We start from the raw sequence: 15,867 nt of genomic DNA on the forward strand, positions 1-15,867 counted from the left end.
CGGAATACCCTTTTCCTTTAGGATCCGGTGTTCAACCGCCATGCCGTCAAACGCAGCCGCGGTAAGTCTTGGAACAGACAGGGCCCCTGCTGTATCAGGTCCTGTCTGAGCGGTAGAGGCCACGGGTCCTCTGAGAGCATCTCTTGAAGTTCCGGGTACCACGCTCGTCTTGGCCAATCCGGAACCACGAGAATTGTGTTTACTCCTCGCTTTCTTATTATTCTCAATACCTTTGGAATGAGAGGCAGAGGAGGGAACACATAAACCGACTGGTACACCCACGGTGTCACTAGAGCGTCCACAGCTATCGCCTGAGGGTCCCTTGACCTGGCGCAATATCTTTTTAACTTTTTGTTGAGACGGGACGCCATCATGTCCACCTGTGGTTTTTCCCAACGGTTTACCAGCATCTGGAAGACTTCTGGGTGAAGTCCCCACTCTCCCGGGTGGAGGTCGTGTCTGCTGAGGAAGTCTGCTTCCCAGTTGTCCACTCCCGGAATGAACACTGCTGACAGTGCTAGTACATGATTCTCCGCCCATCGGAGAATTCTTGTGGCTTCTGCCATCGCCATCCTGCTTCTTGTGCCGCCCTGTCGATTTACATGGGCGACTGCCGTGATGTTGTCTGACTGGATCAGCACCGGCTGGTGTAGGAGCAGGGCTTTTGCTCGACTTAGGGCATTGTAGATGGCCCTTAGTTCCAGAATATTTATGTGAAGGGAAGTCTCCTGACTCGACCATAGTCCTTGGAAGTTTCTTCCCTGTATGACTGCCCCCCAGCCTCGAAGGCTGGCATCCGTGGTCACCAGGACCCAGTCCTGTATTCCGAACCTGTGGCCCTCTAGAAGATGGGCACTCTGCAGCCACCACAGTAGAGACACCCTGGTTCTTGGAGACAGGGTTATTAAGCGATGCATCTGAAGATGCGATCCGGACCACTGGTCCAACAGGTCCCACTGAAAGATTCTGGCATGGAACCTGCCAAAGGGAATTGCTTCGTAAGAAGCCACCATCTTCCCCAGGACCCGTGTGCAGCGATGCACTGATACCTGTTTTGGTTTCAGGAGGTCTCTGACTAGAGATGACAACTCCCTGGCTTTCTCCTCCGGGAGAAACACTTTCTTCTGGACTGTATCCAGAATCATACCCAGGGAACAGTAGCCGTGTCGTCGGAACCAGCTGTGACTTTGGGATATTCAGAATCCAGCCGTGCTGGTGCAGCACCTCCTGAGATAGTGCTACTCCCACCAACAACTGTTCCTTGGACCTCGCTTTTATTAGGAGATCGTCCAAGTACGGGATAATTAAAACTCCCTTTCTTCGAAGGAGTATCATCATTTCCGCCATAACCTTGGTAAATACCCTCGGTGCCGTGGACAGTCCAAACGGCAGCGTCTGGAATTGGTAATGGCAATCCTGTACCACAAATCTGAGGTACTCCTGGTGAGGATGGTAAATGGGGACATGTAGGTAAGCATCCTTGATGTCAAGGGATACCATGTAATCCCCCTCGTCCAGGCTTGCAATAACCGCCCTGAGCGATTCCATCTTGAACTTGAATTTCTTTATGTACGTGTTCAAGGATTTCAAATTTAGAATGGGTCTCACCGAACCGTCCGGTTTCGGTACCACAAATAGTGTGGAATAATAACCCCGGCCTTGTTGAAGTAGGGGTACCTTGATTATCACCTGCTGGGAATACAGCTTGTGAATTGCCGCTAGCACCGCCTCCCTGTCTGAGGGAGCAATCGGCAAGGCAGATTTTAGGAACCGGTGAGGTGGGGACGCCTCGAATTCCAGCTTGTACCCCTGAGATACTATTTGCAGGATCCAGGGATCCACCTGTGAGCGAACCCACTGATCGCTGAAATTTTTGAGGCGACCCCCCACCGTACCTGGCTCCGCCTGTGGAGCCCCACCGTCATGCGGCGGACTTGGAAGAAGAAGCGGGGGAGGACTTTTGCTCCTGGGAACCTGCTGTTTGTTGCAGCCTTTTTCCCCTACCTCTGCCTCTGGACAGAAAAGACCCGCCTTTTCCACGCCTGTTTTTCTGGGTCCGAAAGGACTGAACCTGATAAAACGGCGCCTTCTTAGGCTGTGAGGGGACATGGGGTAAAAATGCTGACTTCCCAGACGTTGCTGTGGAAACTAAGTCCGAGAGACCATCCCCAAATAATTCCTCACCCTTATATGGTAACACTTCCATGTGCTTTTTTGAATCCGCATCTCCTGTCCACTGGCGAGTCCATAAGCCTCTCCTAGCAGAAATGGACAATGCACTTACTTTAGATGCCAGTCAGCAGATTTCCCTCTGTGCATCTCTCATATATAAGACTGAGTCTTTTATATGGTCTATGGTTAACAGGATCGTGTCTCTGTCTAATGTGTCAATATTTTCTGACAGTTTATCTGACCACGCAGCGGCAGCACTGCACATCCAAGCTGACGCAATAGCTGGCCTAAGTATAATGCCTGTGTGTGTATATACAGACTTCAGGATCGCCTCCTGCTTTCTATCAGCAGGTTCCTTGAGGGCGGCCGTATCCGGAGACGGTAGTGCCACCTTTTTAGACAAACGTGTGAGCGCTTTATCCACTCTAGGGGGTGTTTCCCAACGTGACCTATCCTCTGGCGGGAAAGGGAACGCCATTAGTACCTTCTTAGGAATTACCAATTTTTTATCAGGGAAAGCCCACGCTTCTTCACACACTTCATTTAATTCATCTGATGGGGGAAAAACTACGGGTAGTTTTTTCTCTCCAAACATAATACCCTTTTTAGTGGTACCTGTAGTTATATCAGAAATGTGTAACACCTCTTTCATTGCCTCAATCATGCAGTGAATGGCCTTAGTGGGCATCAGGTTAGACTCATCGTCGTCGACACTGGTGTCAGTATCAGTGTCGACATCTGGGTCTGCTTGAGGTAGCGGGCGTTTTAGAGCCCCTGATGACCCATGCGACGCCTGGGCAGGCACGAGCTGAGAAGTCGGCTGTCCCACATTTGGCATGTCGTCGATTTTCTTATATAGGGAGTCTATACGAGCACTCATTACTTTCCATAAGCCCATCCACTCAGGTGTCTGCCCCGCAGGGGGTGACATCCCTTCTAAAAGGCATCTGCTCCGCCTCCACATCATTATCCTCATCAAACATGTCGACACAGCCGTACCGACACACCGCACACACACAAGGAATGCTCCGAATGAGGACAGGACCCACAAAAGCCCTTTGGGGGGACAGAGTGAGAGTATGCCAGCACACACCAGAGCGCTATATAATGCAGGGACTAACTGAGTTAAGTCCCCTATAGCTGCTGTTTTATATAATATATATATTGCGCCTAAATTTAGTGCCCCCCCTCTCTGTTTTTACCCTGTTCTGTAGTGTAGACTGCAGGGGAGAGCCAGGGAGCTTCCTTCCAGCGGATCTGTGAAGGAGAAATGGCGCCAGTGTGCTGCAGGAGATAGCGCCGCCCCTTTTCCGCGGCCTATTCTCCCGCTTTTTTCCATATTCTGGCAGGGGTATTTTCCACATATATAGCCTCTGGGACTATATATTGTGGAGTTTTTGCCAGCCAAGGTGTTTTTATTGCTTCTCAGGGCGCCCCCCCCCCAGCGCCCTGCACCCTCAGTGACCGGAGTATGAAGTGTGTATGAGGAGCAATGGCGCACAGCTGCAGTGCTGTGCGCTACCTTGGTGAAGACTGATGTCTTCTGCCGCCGTTTTTCCGGACCTCTTCTTGCTTCTGGCTCTGTAAGGGGGACGGCGGCGCGGCTCCGGGACCGAACACCAAGGACTGGGCCTGCGGTCGATCCCTCTGGAGCTAATGGTGTCCAGTAGCCTAAGAAGCCCAATCCGGCGAGTTCGCTTCTTCTCCCCTTAGTCCCTCGCTGCAGTGAGCCTGTTGCCAGCAGGTCTCACTGAAAATAAAAAACCTAAATCTATACTTTCTTTCTAAGGGCTCAGGAGAGCCCCTAGTGTGCATCCAACCTCGGCCGGGCACGAAATCTAACTGAGGCTTGGAGGAGGGTCATAGTGGGAGGAGCCAGTGCACACCAGGTAGTCATAAATCTTTCTAGAGTGCCCAGCCTCCTTCGGAGCCCGCTATTCCCCATGGTCCTTTCGGAATTCCCAGCATCCACTAGGACGTTAGAGAAACCAATAGTATGGGATTGTATCTAATGAGAGAGGGAGGAAGGAGTGAGGTTCATGCATCATATTGTTAAAGGTGATGAAACGTGTGAACCAAGCATCCATGACATGGAAACACACATAGTCTCTACAGTCTATTAAATTCAAAACAACTCCATCAGAAAAGAATGTCATGGCCACCATGTTTATTGACTACAAGGGAGAGCTTCTTGTTGATTTCCTCGCTAAATGGGGATACTATGAATGCTGACCACTATTGTGACACATTGAGTTGGTTGCTGGGGCAAGTCGTTATAAATAAGTTGTGTTGCTGTGAACAGGCATCTTACTGCTGCATGATAATGCCAGGCCACACTCAGCCAGTCGCACGAGTTTGAGTAATTACAGCGCTATCATTAGGTAGAACTGGACCATCCTCCCTCCAGCCCTGACCGGGCACCGAGTTTTCTCTGACGTCCTAGTAGATGCTGGGAACTCCGTAAGGACCATGGGGAATAGCGGCTCCGCAGGAGACTGGGCACAACTAAAGAAAGCTTTAGGACTACCTGGTGTGCACTGGCTCCTCCCACTATGACCCTCCTCCAGACCTCAGTTAGAATCTTGTGCCCGGCTGAGCTGGATGCACACTAGGGGCTCTCCTGAGCTCCTAGAGAGAAAGTATATTTTAGGTTTTTTATTTTACAGTGAGATCTGCTGGCAACAGATTCACTGCAGCGAGGGACTAAGGGGAGAAGAAGCGAACCTACCTAACTGGTGGTAGCTTGGGCTTCTTAGGCTACTGGACACCATTAGCTCCAGAGGGATCGACCGCATGGAACAGGCCATTGATGTTCGGTCCCGGAGCCGCGCCGCCGGCCCCCTTACAGAGCCAGAAGCAAGAAGTGTTCCGGAAAATCGGCGGCAGAAGACTTCAGTCTTCACCAAGGTAGCGCACAGCACTGCAGCTGTGCGCCATTGCTCCTCATGCACACCTCACACTCCGGTCACTGATGGGTGCAGGGCGCTGGGGGGGCGCCCTGAGCAGCAATATAAACACCTTGCCTGGCAAAATCATCACAATATATAGCCCCAGAGGCTATATATGTGACAAATACCCCTGCCAGAATCCATAAAAAAGCGGGAGAAAAGTCCGCGAAAAAGGGGCGGAACTATCTCCCTCAGCACACTGGCGCCATTTTCTCTTCACAGTGCAGCTGGAAGACAGCTCCCCAGGCTCTCCCCTGTAGTTTTCAGGCTCAAAGGGTTAAAAAGAGAGGGGGGCACTAAATTTAGGCGCAATATTGTTTATACAAGCAGCTATTGACTAAATTCACTCAGTTATAGTGTTAATCCCTACATTATATAGCGCTCTGGTGTGTGCTGGCATACTCTCTGTCTGTCTCCCCAAAGGGCTTTGTGGGGTCCAGTCCTCAGTCAGAGCATTCCCTGTGTGTGTGCGGTGTGTCGGTACGGCTGTGTCGACATGTTTGATGAGGAGGCTTATGTGGAGGCGGAGCAGATGCCGATAAATGTGATGTCGCCCCCTGTGGGGCCGACACCAGAGTGGATGGATAGGTGGAAGGTATTAACCGACAGTGTCAACTCCTTACATAAAAGGCTGGATGACGTAACAGCTGTGGGACAGCCGGCTTCTCAGCCCGCGCCTGCCCAGGCGTCTCAAAGGCCATCAGGGGCTCAAATACGCCCGCTCCCTCAGATGGCAGACACAGATGTCGACACGGAGTCTGACTCCAGTGACGACGAGGTTGAGACATATACACAATCCACTAGGAACATCCGTTGCATGATCCCGGCAATAAAAAATGTGTTACACATTTCTGACATTAACCCAAGTACCACTAAAAAAGGGTTTTATGTTTGGGGAGAAAAAGCAGACAGTGTTTTGTTCCCCCATCAGATGAGTGAATGAAGTGTGTGAAAAAGCGTGGGTTCCCCCGATAAGAAACTGGTAATTTCTAAAAAGTTACGGATGGCGTACCCTTTCCCGACAGAGGATAGGTTACGCTGGGAGATATCCCCTAGGGTGGATAAGGCGCTCACACGTTTGTCAAAAAAGGTGGCACTGCAGTCTTAGGATACGGCCACTTTGAAGGTACCTGTTGATAAAAAGCAGGAGGCTATCCTGAAGTCTGTATTTACACACTCAGGTACTAGACGGAGACCTGCAATTGCCTCAGCATGGATAGTGCTGCTGCAGCGTGGTCTGTGACCCTGTCAGACAGGGATACTATTTTGCTAACATAAAAGCATATTAAAGACGTCGTCTTATATATGAGGGATGCACAGAGGGATATTTTGCCGGCTGGCATCCAGAATTAATGCAATGTCCATTCTGCCAGGAGGGTATTAGAGACCCGGCACTGGACAGGTGATGCTGACTTTAAAAGGCACATAGAGATTCTGCCTTATAAGGGTGAGGAATTGTTTGGGGATGGTCTCTGGGACCTCGTATCCACAGCAACAGCTGGGAAGAAAAATTTTTACCTCAGGTTTCCTCACAGCCTAAGAAAGCACCGTATTTTCAGGTACAGTCCTTTCGGCTTCAGAAAAGCAAGCGGGTCAAAGGCGCTTCCTTTCTGCACAGAGACAAGGGAAGAGGGAAAAAGCTGCACCAGTCAGCCAGTTCCCAGGATCAAAATTCTTCCCCCGCTTCCTCTGAGTCCACCGCATGACGCGGGGGCTCCACAGGTGTAGCCAGGTGCGGTGGGGGCGCGTCTCGAGAACTTCATAGTATCACAGGGATACAAGCTGGAGTTCGAGGCGACTCCCTCTCGCCGTTACCTCAAATCAGCAAGTACCCCTCCTTCAACAAGGCCGAGGTTACTATTCCACAATGTTGTGGTACCGAAACCAGACGGTTCGGTGTAACCCATTCTAACATTGAAATCCTTGAACACTTATATACGAAGGTTCAAGTTAAAAATGAAATCGCTCAGGGCGGTTATTGCAAGCCTGGACGAGGGAGATTACATGGTATCTCTGGGCATCAAGGATGCTTACCTGCATGTCCCCATTTACCATCCTCACCAGGAGTACCTCAGTTTTGTGGTACAGGTTTGTCATTACCAATTCCAGACGTTGCCGTTCGGTCTGTCCACGGCACAGAGAGTATTTACCAAGGTAATGGCCGAAATGATGATACTCCTTCGAAAAAAGGGAGTATTTAATTATCCCGTACTTGGACGATCTCCTGATAAAGGCGAGGTCCAAGGAGCAGTTATTGGTCAGGGTAGCACTATCTCGGGAAGTGCTACAACAGCACAGCTGGTTCCTACGACACGTCTACTGTTCCTGGGGATGGTTCTGGACACAGACCAGAAAACAGTGTTTCTCCCGGAGGAGAAAGCCGAGGAGCTGTCATCTCTAGTCAGAGGCCTCCTGAAACCAAAACAGGTGTCGGTGCATCACTGCACGCGAGTCCTGGGAAAAATGGTAGCTTCCTACGAAGCAATGCCATTCGGCAGGTTCCATGCAAGAGCTTTTCAGTGGGACCTGTTGGACAAGTGGTCCGGATCGCATCTTCAGATGCATCGGCTGATAACCCTGTCTCCAAGGACCAGGGTATCTCTGCCGTGGTGACTGCAGGGTGCTCATCTTCGAGAGGGCCGCAGATTCGGCATACAGGACTGGGTTCTGGTGACCACGGATGCCAGCCTTCGAGGCTGGGGGACAGTCACACAGGGAAAAAACTTCCAGGGACTATGGTCAAATCAGGAGATTTCCCTACACATAAACATTCTGGAACTGAGGGCCATTTACAATGCCCTAAGTCAAGCAAGACCCCTGCTTCGAAACCAGCCGGTACTGATTCAGTCAGACAACATCACGGCGGTCGCCCATGTAAACCAACAGGGCGGCACAAGAAGCAGGATGGCGATGGCAGAAGCCACAAGGATTCTCCGATGGGCGGAAAATCATGCGTTAGCACTGTCAGCAGTGTTCATTCCCGGAGTGGACAACTGGGAAGCAGACTTTCTCAGCAGACACGACCTCCACCCGGGAGAGTGGGGACTTCATCCAGAAGTCTTCCAAATGATTGTACACCATTGGGAAAGGCCACAGGTGGACATGATGGCGTCCCGCTTCAACAAAAAGCTAAAAAGATATTGCGCCAGGTCAAGGGACCTTCAGGCGATAGCTGTGGACGCTCTGGTAACACCGTGGGTGTACCAGTCGGTGTATATGTTCCCTCCTCTGCCTCTCATACCCAAGGTACTGAGAATAATAAGAAGGAGAGGAGTAAGAACTATACTCGTGGTTCCGGATTGGCCAAGTAGAGCTTGGTACCCAGAACTTCAAGAAATAATCTCAGAGGACCCATGGCCTCTGCCGCTCAGACAGGACCTGCTGCAGCAGGGGCCCTGTCTGTTCCAAGACTTACCGCGGCTGCGTTTGACGGCATGGCGGTTGAACACCGGATCCTAAAGGAAAAAGGCATTCCGGAGGAAGTCATTCCTACGCTGATGAAGGCTAGGAAAGATGTGACCGCAAAACATTATCACCGCATATGGCGAAAATATGTTGCTTGGTGTGAGGCCAGGAAGGCCCCAACAGAAGAATTTCAACTGGGTCGATTTCTGCACTTCCTACAGTCCGGAGTGACTATGGGCCTAAAATTGGCTTCCATTAAGGTCCAGATTTCGGCTCTGTACATTTTCTTCCAAAAAGAACTGGCTTCACTGCCTGAGGTTCAGACTTTTGTTAAGGGAGTGCTGCATATTCAGCCTCTTTTTGTGTCTCCAGTGGCACCTTGGGATCTCAACGTGGTGTTGAGTTTCCTAAAGTCACATTGGTTCGAGCCACTTAAAACCGCGGATCTAAAATATCTCACGAGGAAAGTGGTCATGCTTTTGGCCTTGGCTTCGGCCAGGCGTGTGTCAAAATTGGCGGCTTTGTCATGTAAAAGCCCTTATCTGATTTTCCATATGGATAGGGCAGAATTGAGGACTCGTCCCCAGTTTCTCCCTAAGGTGGTATCAGCGTTTCACTTGAACCAACCTATTGTAGTGCCTGCGGCTACTAGGGACTTGGAGGATTCCAAGTTACTGGATGTAATCAGGGCCTTGAAAATTTAAGGTTTCCAGGACGGCTGGAGTCAGGAAAACTGACTCGCTATTTATCCTGTATACACCCAACAAGCTGGGTGCTCCTGCTTCAAAGCAGACGATTGCTCGCTGGATTTATAGCACAATTCAGCTTGCGCATTCTGCGGCTGGACTGCCGCATCCTAAATCTGTAGAAGCCCATTCCACGAGGAAGGTGGGCTCTTCTTGGGCGGCTGCCCGAGGGGTCTCGGCTTTACAACTTTGCCGAGCTGCTACTTGGTCAGGGTCAAACATGTTTGCAAAATTCTACAAATTTGATACCCCGGCTGAGGAGGACCTGGAGTTCTCTCATTCGGTGCTGCAGAGTCATCCGCACTCTCCCGCCCGTTTGGGAGCTTTGGTATAATCCCCATGGTCCTGACGGAGTTCCCAGCATCCACTAGGACGTTGGAGAAAATAAGATTTTACTCACCGGTAAATCTATTTCTCGTAGTCCGTAGTGGATGCTGGGCGCCCATCCCAAGTGCGGATTGTCTGCAATACTTGTATATAGTTATTGCCTAACTAAAGGGTTATTGTTATGAGCCATCTGTTGAGAGGCTCAGTTATGTTTCATACTGTTAACTGGGTATAGTATCACGAGTTATACGGTGTGATTGGTGTGGCTGGTATGAGTCTTACCCGGGATTCAAAATCCTTCCTTATTGTGTCAGCTCTTCCGGGCACAGTATCCTAACTGAGGTCTGGAGGAGGGTCATAGTGGGAGGAGCCAGTGCACACCAGGTAGTCCTAAAGCTTTCTTTAGTTGTGCCCAGTCTCCTGCGGAGCCGCTATTCCCCATGGTTCTTACGGAGTTCCCAGCATCCACTACGGACTACGAGAAATAGATTTACCGGTGAGTAAAATCTTATTATTTCCATCTCTTTGGACCATTGAATAAGCACCTAGGCGTAAGGCGATTCACAACCGAAGTTGAAGTTCCGCAAGCTGTCATGTTGTGGCTTCAGGCGCTTGACACAGATTTCTTCTATGCTGGAATAGATGCCTTGGTGTACCGCTGGGACACATGCTTAAGACAACTATGGGGAGTATGTGGAAAAATAATCTGTACGAAGACTATACTACCAATTACACATAAATGTACAAGTTGAATAAATTCACACAATTAGGGGTCATGTTACCTTATTTATTGAACCACCTTTATATGTTACCCCAGACTACTAGATTACTAACTGTAGGCATCAGACACCATTGGGGATCCACATAACAACAGCCTCTGGACTGGATTCACAGGGATAGGGATACTTGAAGACTGGGCGACTGAAGATGTGGTTGATCAAGTGAGTCTCGATATCAAATCCACTGACTGAAAATGGCAACCTCAAGGCAAATTAAACCACCTATCAGACCCAGGACCAATATACACACCCTGCACCAATGTCAGATTACAGATAACACCCATCCTTGAAGGGTAGCTCCAGAATGTAATTCCAGGGATGAGGTCTATAGCTTGCACTGTCAGCCAAACGTTGCCAGAGCAGTGTTGGCAAGGCACAGACTGCGTATGGAAGCCCAAGTCATTGATATTAGATACTCCCTTAGACTGTGGTGCAGGGAGGGTTGGGATGGGGACTAGTAATTTTTCCGTTAGCATTGGGAAAAAAAATGTTGTGACCACACACCCAATCATGGGTTGTGCGTCTCTTCCCTAATATATTTGCTTGAATGTTTAATAACCAGAAACATACCTATCAACGTGAAAACGTTTCAAAAGCAAAAGTAATGAACGCTGCTGAGCTCCATTCTGTAGCTTTATTAAATGGGTCTGCATTGTGATAAGCCCATTTCTGTCAAGCACACGTCGAAGATAATGGATTTTCCCAGCATCCACTCTAAAACACAAAAACCAATGAAGAAATTAAGATACCTGGTTATAGTGGGAATCCAATTAGCAGTGAAAAATAACATTGGGTGTGAAAAAGTAAAGTTTTTCGAGATTTTTCACAGATATCTTATTACAGACTAGCCTATTAAGTCGCCCTGAAAGTAGGCGCTTATTGGGGAATTTGTTTTGTCTGAGGAAAGTGAAACAAAATACCCGTAAGCTGTGTCTTGCGACGGCTTTTCAGGGACAATAGCAGGGACGTGTGTTGAGCTAAATGGCTCAGAGATATTTGCATCTTTTGTAAGGGACAAAAAAAAGTAGAGTTATGTGCACAAATATAGATTGCATTGCACCGATAGCATTGAAACAGATCTTATTGTGTATAATCTTTGTTTTATTTAAACCAGTTTGACATGGTCAGAGGCCGGTATTTACTGTGCGTAATTGTATCACCGGGGGCTACCTTATTGTCCAGTGACTTGCGGTGAGGCACAGAATTTCCTGTCATGTCAAAATACAAAGAATATATTAGAAATATCTTATTGTATCATTCTTATTATTGTAATAGTTAAAACTGAGTAGTAAAATAGGGATTTTTGTTTACGTACAGTAAAATCTCTCTCTGATTCCATCTGGGGGACTCTGTGCACGTACCGCTGGGTTAGAGTGTGTGGGTAAAAGAGTTTGGCACAGAACCTATAGAAAACTAACTCCTCCCCCCTCTAACCCCTCCCATCTCCAGCCTGACTAACCAGTATCTCAGTTAACGTTTAGCCAAGCCGAAAGAGACAAAACAGAACACAACCAATAAACCAGACAAATATACGGGAGGGATCGCAGCGCCCCCCAGATGGAATCAGAGAAAGATTTTACGGTAAGTAAACAAAAATCATATTTCTCCTTCATCCATCTGGGGGACGCTGCACACTTACTACTGGGATTTCCCAAAGCAAGCTAATTAGATTAGGGAGACACAGATGGCATAGCTGTCTGCAAAATTTGACCCCCCAACAGAGGCAGTCTCCAAAGCAAAAGTATGAAAAAGGTAGAACTTCGTGAAGGTATGCACGGACGACCAGGTCGCCGCTCTACACAGCTGCTCGACAGATGATACACAACCGCGAACAGCCCAAGAGGCTCCAACAGCCCTAGTCGAATGAGCCCGTATTGGATCAGGAACAGCAACATTAGAAAGTATGTATGCCTGCCGAATGACCGAAGTCACCCAATGAGCCACTGTGTTCTTAGAAGCCGGCCAACCCCGTTTGGGTGCGTTAATCAACACCAACAACGAATCCGTACAACAAAGAGATTCAGTATGAGACAAATAAATTCTTAAGGTCCTAACAACGTCCAATAAGGCCAAATGGTTATCCTCCCCGGAGGAAGAGGAAGGAGTAAACGCTGGAAGGACACTGTCCTGATTTAGGTGGAAAGCCGACAACCTTCAGAAGGAAGGTTTTGTACGCAGAACCACTCGGTCATCATGAAAAACAAACAAAGGCGGCCTGCAAGAAAGAGCCGCCAACTCAGATACACGTCTGGCTGAGGCAATGGCCAAAAGTAAAAACAACCTTGAGTGTTAGGAATCGCAATTCCACAGATTCTAATGGTTCAAACTGAGATTTCTGAAGAGCCGTAAGAACTACATTCAAGTCCCAGGGAGGAACCAGGGGAACAAAAGGTGGTGGAATCCGAAGTACTCCCTGAAGAAATGTCTGGACCTCTGGAATGAGAGACAATCTTTTTTGAAGTACCGATAAAGCAGAGACCTGTCCTTTAAGTGAGAAAAGTCGCAAACCTTTAGTGAGACACTCCTGAAGGAAAAACAACAGGCAAGGTACCCTAAATAGGTCCGGTGCCAAACCGTGTTTTTCACACCAAGCAATGTAAATACACCACACCCTGTGATAAATTCCAGAAGTTACCGGCCTCCTAGCCTGAATCACTGTTTGTACGACTGGCCGAGATAATCCTTAAAATGCTGGATTCAAGAACCATGCCGTCAAAGCCAGCCAATTTAAATCTGGGTGGTGACATGGTCCTTGAAGAAGAAGGTCCGGTCGCAGAGGGAGACGGAAAGGTTCCCCGACTACCATGCCGCGCAGAAGAGTGTACCACTGGTGACACAGACAATCCGGAGCTACCAGAATGACTGGCAGGCCTCCTTGCCGGATGCATTGAAGTAGACGTGAAAACACGTATCCCAGTTGAAACTGCCACGGAGCTGTCAAGGCATCGATCAGAGTCGCCTGAGGATCCCGAGTGCGCGACCAGTAGTGAGGGAGCTTCTTTTTTGTTGTTGAGACGAGACGCCATGAGATCTATGTCGGGCGCTCCCCACAGAGACACTAGAGTAAGAAAAACCTCCTGGTGAAGCTCCCACTCTCCTGGGTGAACTGTGCGATGGTTTAAGAAATCTGCTTCCCAGTTTTCGACTCCCGGAATGTGAATCGCGGAGATGGCTGGAACCCAACGCTCCGCCCACGTGATAATATGAGTGACCTCTTTCATGACGTTCCAGCTTCGAGTTCCTACTTGTCTGTTTATGTAAGCCACCGCCGTGGCATTGTCGGACTGAACACGAACTGGATAACCCTGGACCATGGTTTGTATTTGAATGAGCGAATACCGGATCGCTCGCAATTCCAAAATGTTGATCTGTAACAATGATTCCTGACTGTTCCAGAGTCGCTGAAAATTAGGAGTTTGAAATACCGCTCCCCAACCCGTGAGGCTGGCGTCCGTGGAGACCATCATCCAAGACCAAATCGTGAATGGAGCTCCCTTGGTCACATTGTGGCTGTGAAGCCACCAGTGGAGCGATTGACAAGTCTGTACCGACAAGCGGAACAACTGTAATTCGAGTGTGGTCCCATCCTAGTCGAACAGCTGAGAATCTGAGCTTGAAGGGGTCGGGCATTAAATCTGGCATATAGGACTGCCTCGAAGGTTGCAACCATCTTTCCTAACACCTGCATGCATCTGAAAACTGAAACCATCGGCAATTGTAACAGTCTTCAAATTCTGGACTGTAGGTCCTGGATTTTTTCCTGTTGAAGAAACACTCTTTGGCTCCTGGTGTCGAATAAGAGTCCCAGAAATATAATCTTCTGGGAAGGAAGCAGAGACAATTTTGGGAAATTTATTATCCATCAGAAGGACTGCAGGGTGTCTATTGTGAGTCGCAAGTGTTGGTGAAGAATAGTCTCTGATGGGCCCTTGATTAACAGATCGTCCAAGTAAGGAGTAATTTTGACTCCCTGACACCTCAGTACTGCCACGATATGGCCCATAATCTTTGTAAACACCCGAGGGGCTGTGGAGAGACCAAAATGGGAGAGCTTGAAACTGAAAATGCCAAGGGCCGACTGCAAATCATAGAAGATATTAATGACCCGTCCAAATAGGAACATGTAGGTATGCATCCTTTATGTCTATGGAAGCCAAATATTTCTCCGGCGGCAATAATTAAATGAATGGATTCTAATTTTAATTTCTGGACAGAGAGATATGGGTTTAGGCATTTGAGATTTAAAATGGGTCGGTTTGTTTACGAGAAAAAGACTCAAGTAAAATCCCTGACCTCATTGCTGGTTGGGAACTGGAAGAATTACTCCATTGTGTAAAAGCGTGGCAGTCGCTTGAAGGAGAGCTCGACGCCTGGAGGGATCGCTTGGAAGAGGGGTGACGAAAAAAAAAATGTGGGACTGGTTCCTCGAGATCTAAGATGCATCCTCTGGAGATGACCCACGTCACCCACCGATCTGGTGTCGACAGGAGTTACACATCCTTGAACTGTAGTAACCGAGCCCCGACCACCAGTGATCCCTCCGGAGACCTCGAAGCATCACGCAGTAAGGCTTGTCAGTAGACTTAATGGCTGGTCTACGAATTGCCTGTGTTCATCTACCACTGAATGCTCCTCTTCATGGAAATCTGGATAAAGCCTGAAAGGACTGGAAACTTCCCCTGCCCTGAGTACGAAAGGACCGAAACTTTGTGGATTTTGTTTTCTGAGGGGCAACTGGAAGAAAAAGACTCTTGCCTCCAGCAGTATCCGAAATAATCCTCTTTAAAAGGACACAGCTGTTAAAGTCTGTTTTGAATCGCAGTCAGCGTTCCAAACCCGAAGCCAGAGAGATCTTCTTGCCGTTACAGCCAAGGCAGATACACGTGACTGAAGTGCAGCAGAGTCCAACAAGGCTTCACCTACATAAGTTAGAGCCTCAGAAATCTGTTCTGCTAATTGAATAGCTTCTGACGGATCGTCAGATTGCATTCCAGACTCCACTTGTGCTAGCCAGTCATCAACGGCCTTAAGAACCCAAATGCCAGCGAGAATAGGACATAGGGAAATATCTGACAGGGCAATCATAGATTTAAGCATTGCCTCTATTTTCCTATCTGTAGGATCTTTCAAGATCACAGACTGTACGGAGGGAATAACCGTAGCTTTCGCCAAGTGTGTAATAGGGGCATGTACCTTTGGGGCCGTTTCCTAAAATCTTGTGCCCTCCTCCGTAAAGGGATACAGAAATCTATATTTCTTAGGGGCCTGGAAACGAGAGTCTGATTTAAGCCAGGGCTCTTTCAAAATATCCGCAAAGTGTGAATAAGAATGGAAGACAGCAACTTTTCTGCCTTTTGAAACTGCCACATCCTGGAGATTAAGAGTCTGACGGATAGCTTCTATCAGCAATCTGACACCTGAGCTTGTAGATAGCTCCTTTTCTTCCCAAGCCAAAGCATCCTCCCACTCTGGGTCTACTTCACCTTCCTC

At 48.6% G+C, this 15,867-nt stretch overlaps 1 protein-coding gene across 3 annotated transcripts in view; it reads right to left on the reverse strand.

Annotated features, from left to right (window-relative positions):
- Positions 1-15,867, reverse strand: part of GTF3C1 (general transcription factor IIIC subunit 1) — a 489,121-nt gene that overhangs the window by 463,305 nt on the left and 9,949 nt on the right. For 2 of the 3 annotated variants that reach the window (XM_063934223.1, XM_063934224.1), the window contains exon 4: positions 10,948-11,091. The exons of the other annotated variant lie outside the window; for it this stretch is intronic. In XM_063934223.1, the coding sequence (XP_063790293.1) occupies positions 10,948-11,091 (144 nt within the window). The remainder of the gene's footprint in view (positions 1-10,947; positions 11,092-15,867) is intronic. 3 annotated transcript variants of the gene reach the window in all.

This window comes from Pseudophryne corroboree, chromosome 7 (genome assembly GCF_028390025.1).
Source record: "Pseudophryne corroboree isolate aPseCor3 chromosome 7, aPseCor3.hap2, whole genome shotgun sequence".
Taxonomy (NCBI): Eukaryota; Metazoa; Chordata; class Amphibia; order Anura; family Myobatrachidae; genus Pseudophryne; species Pseudophryne corroboree.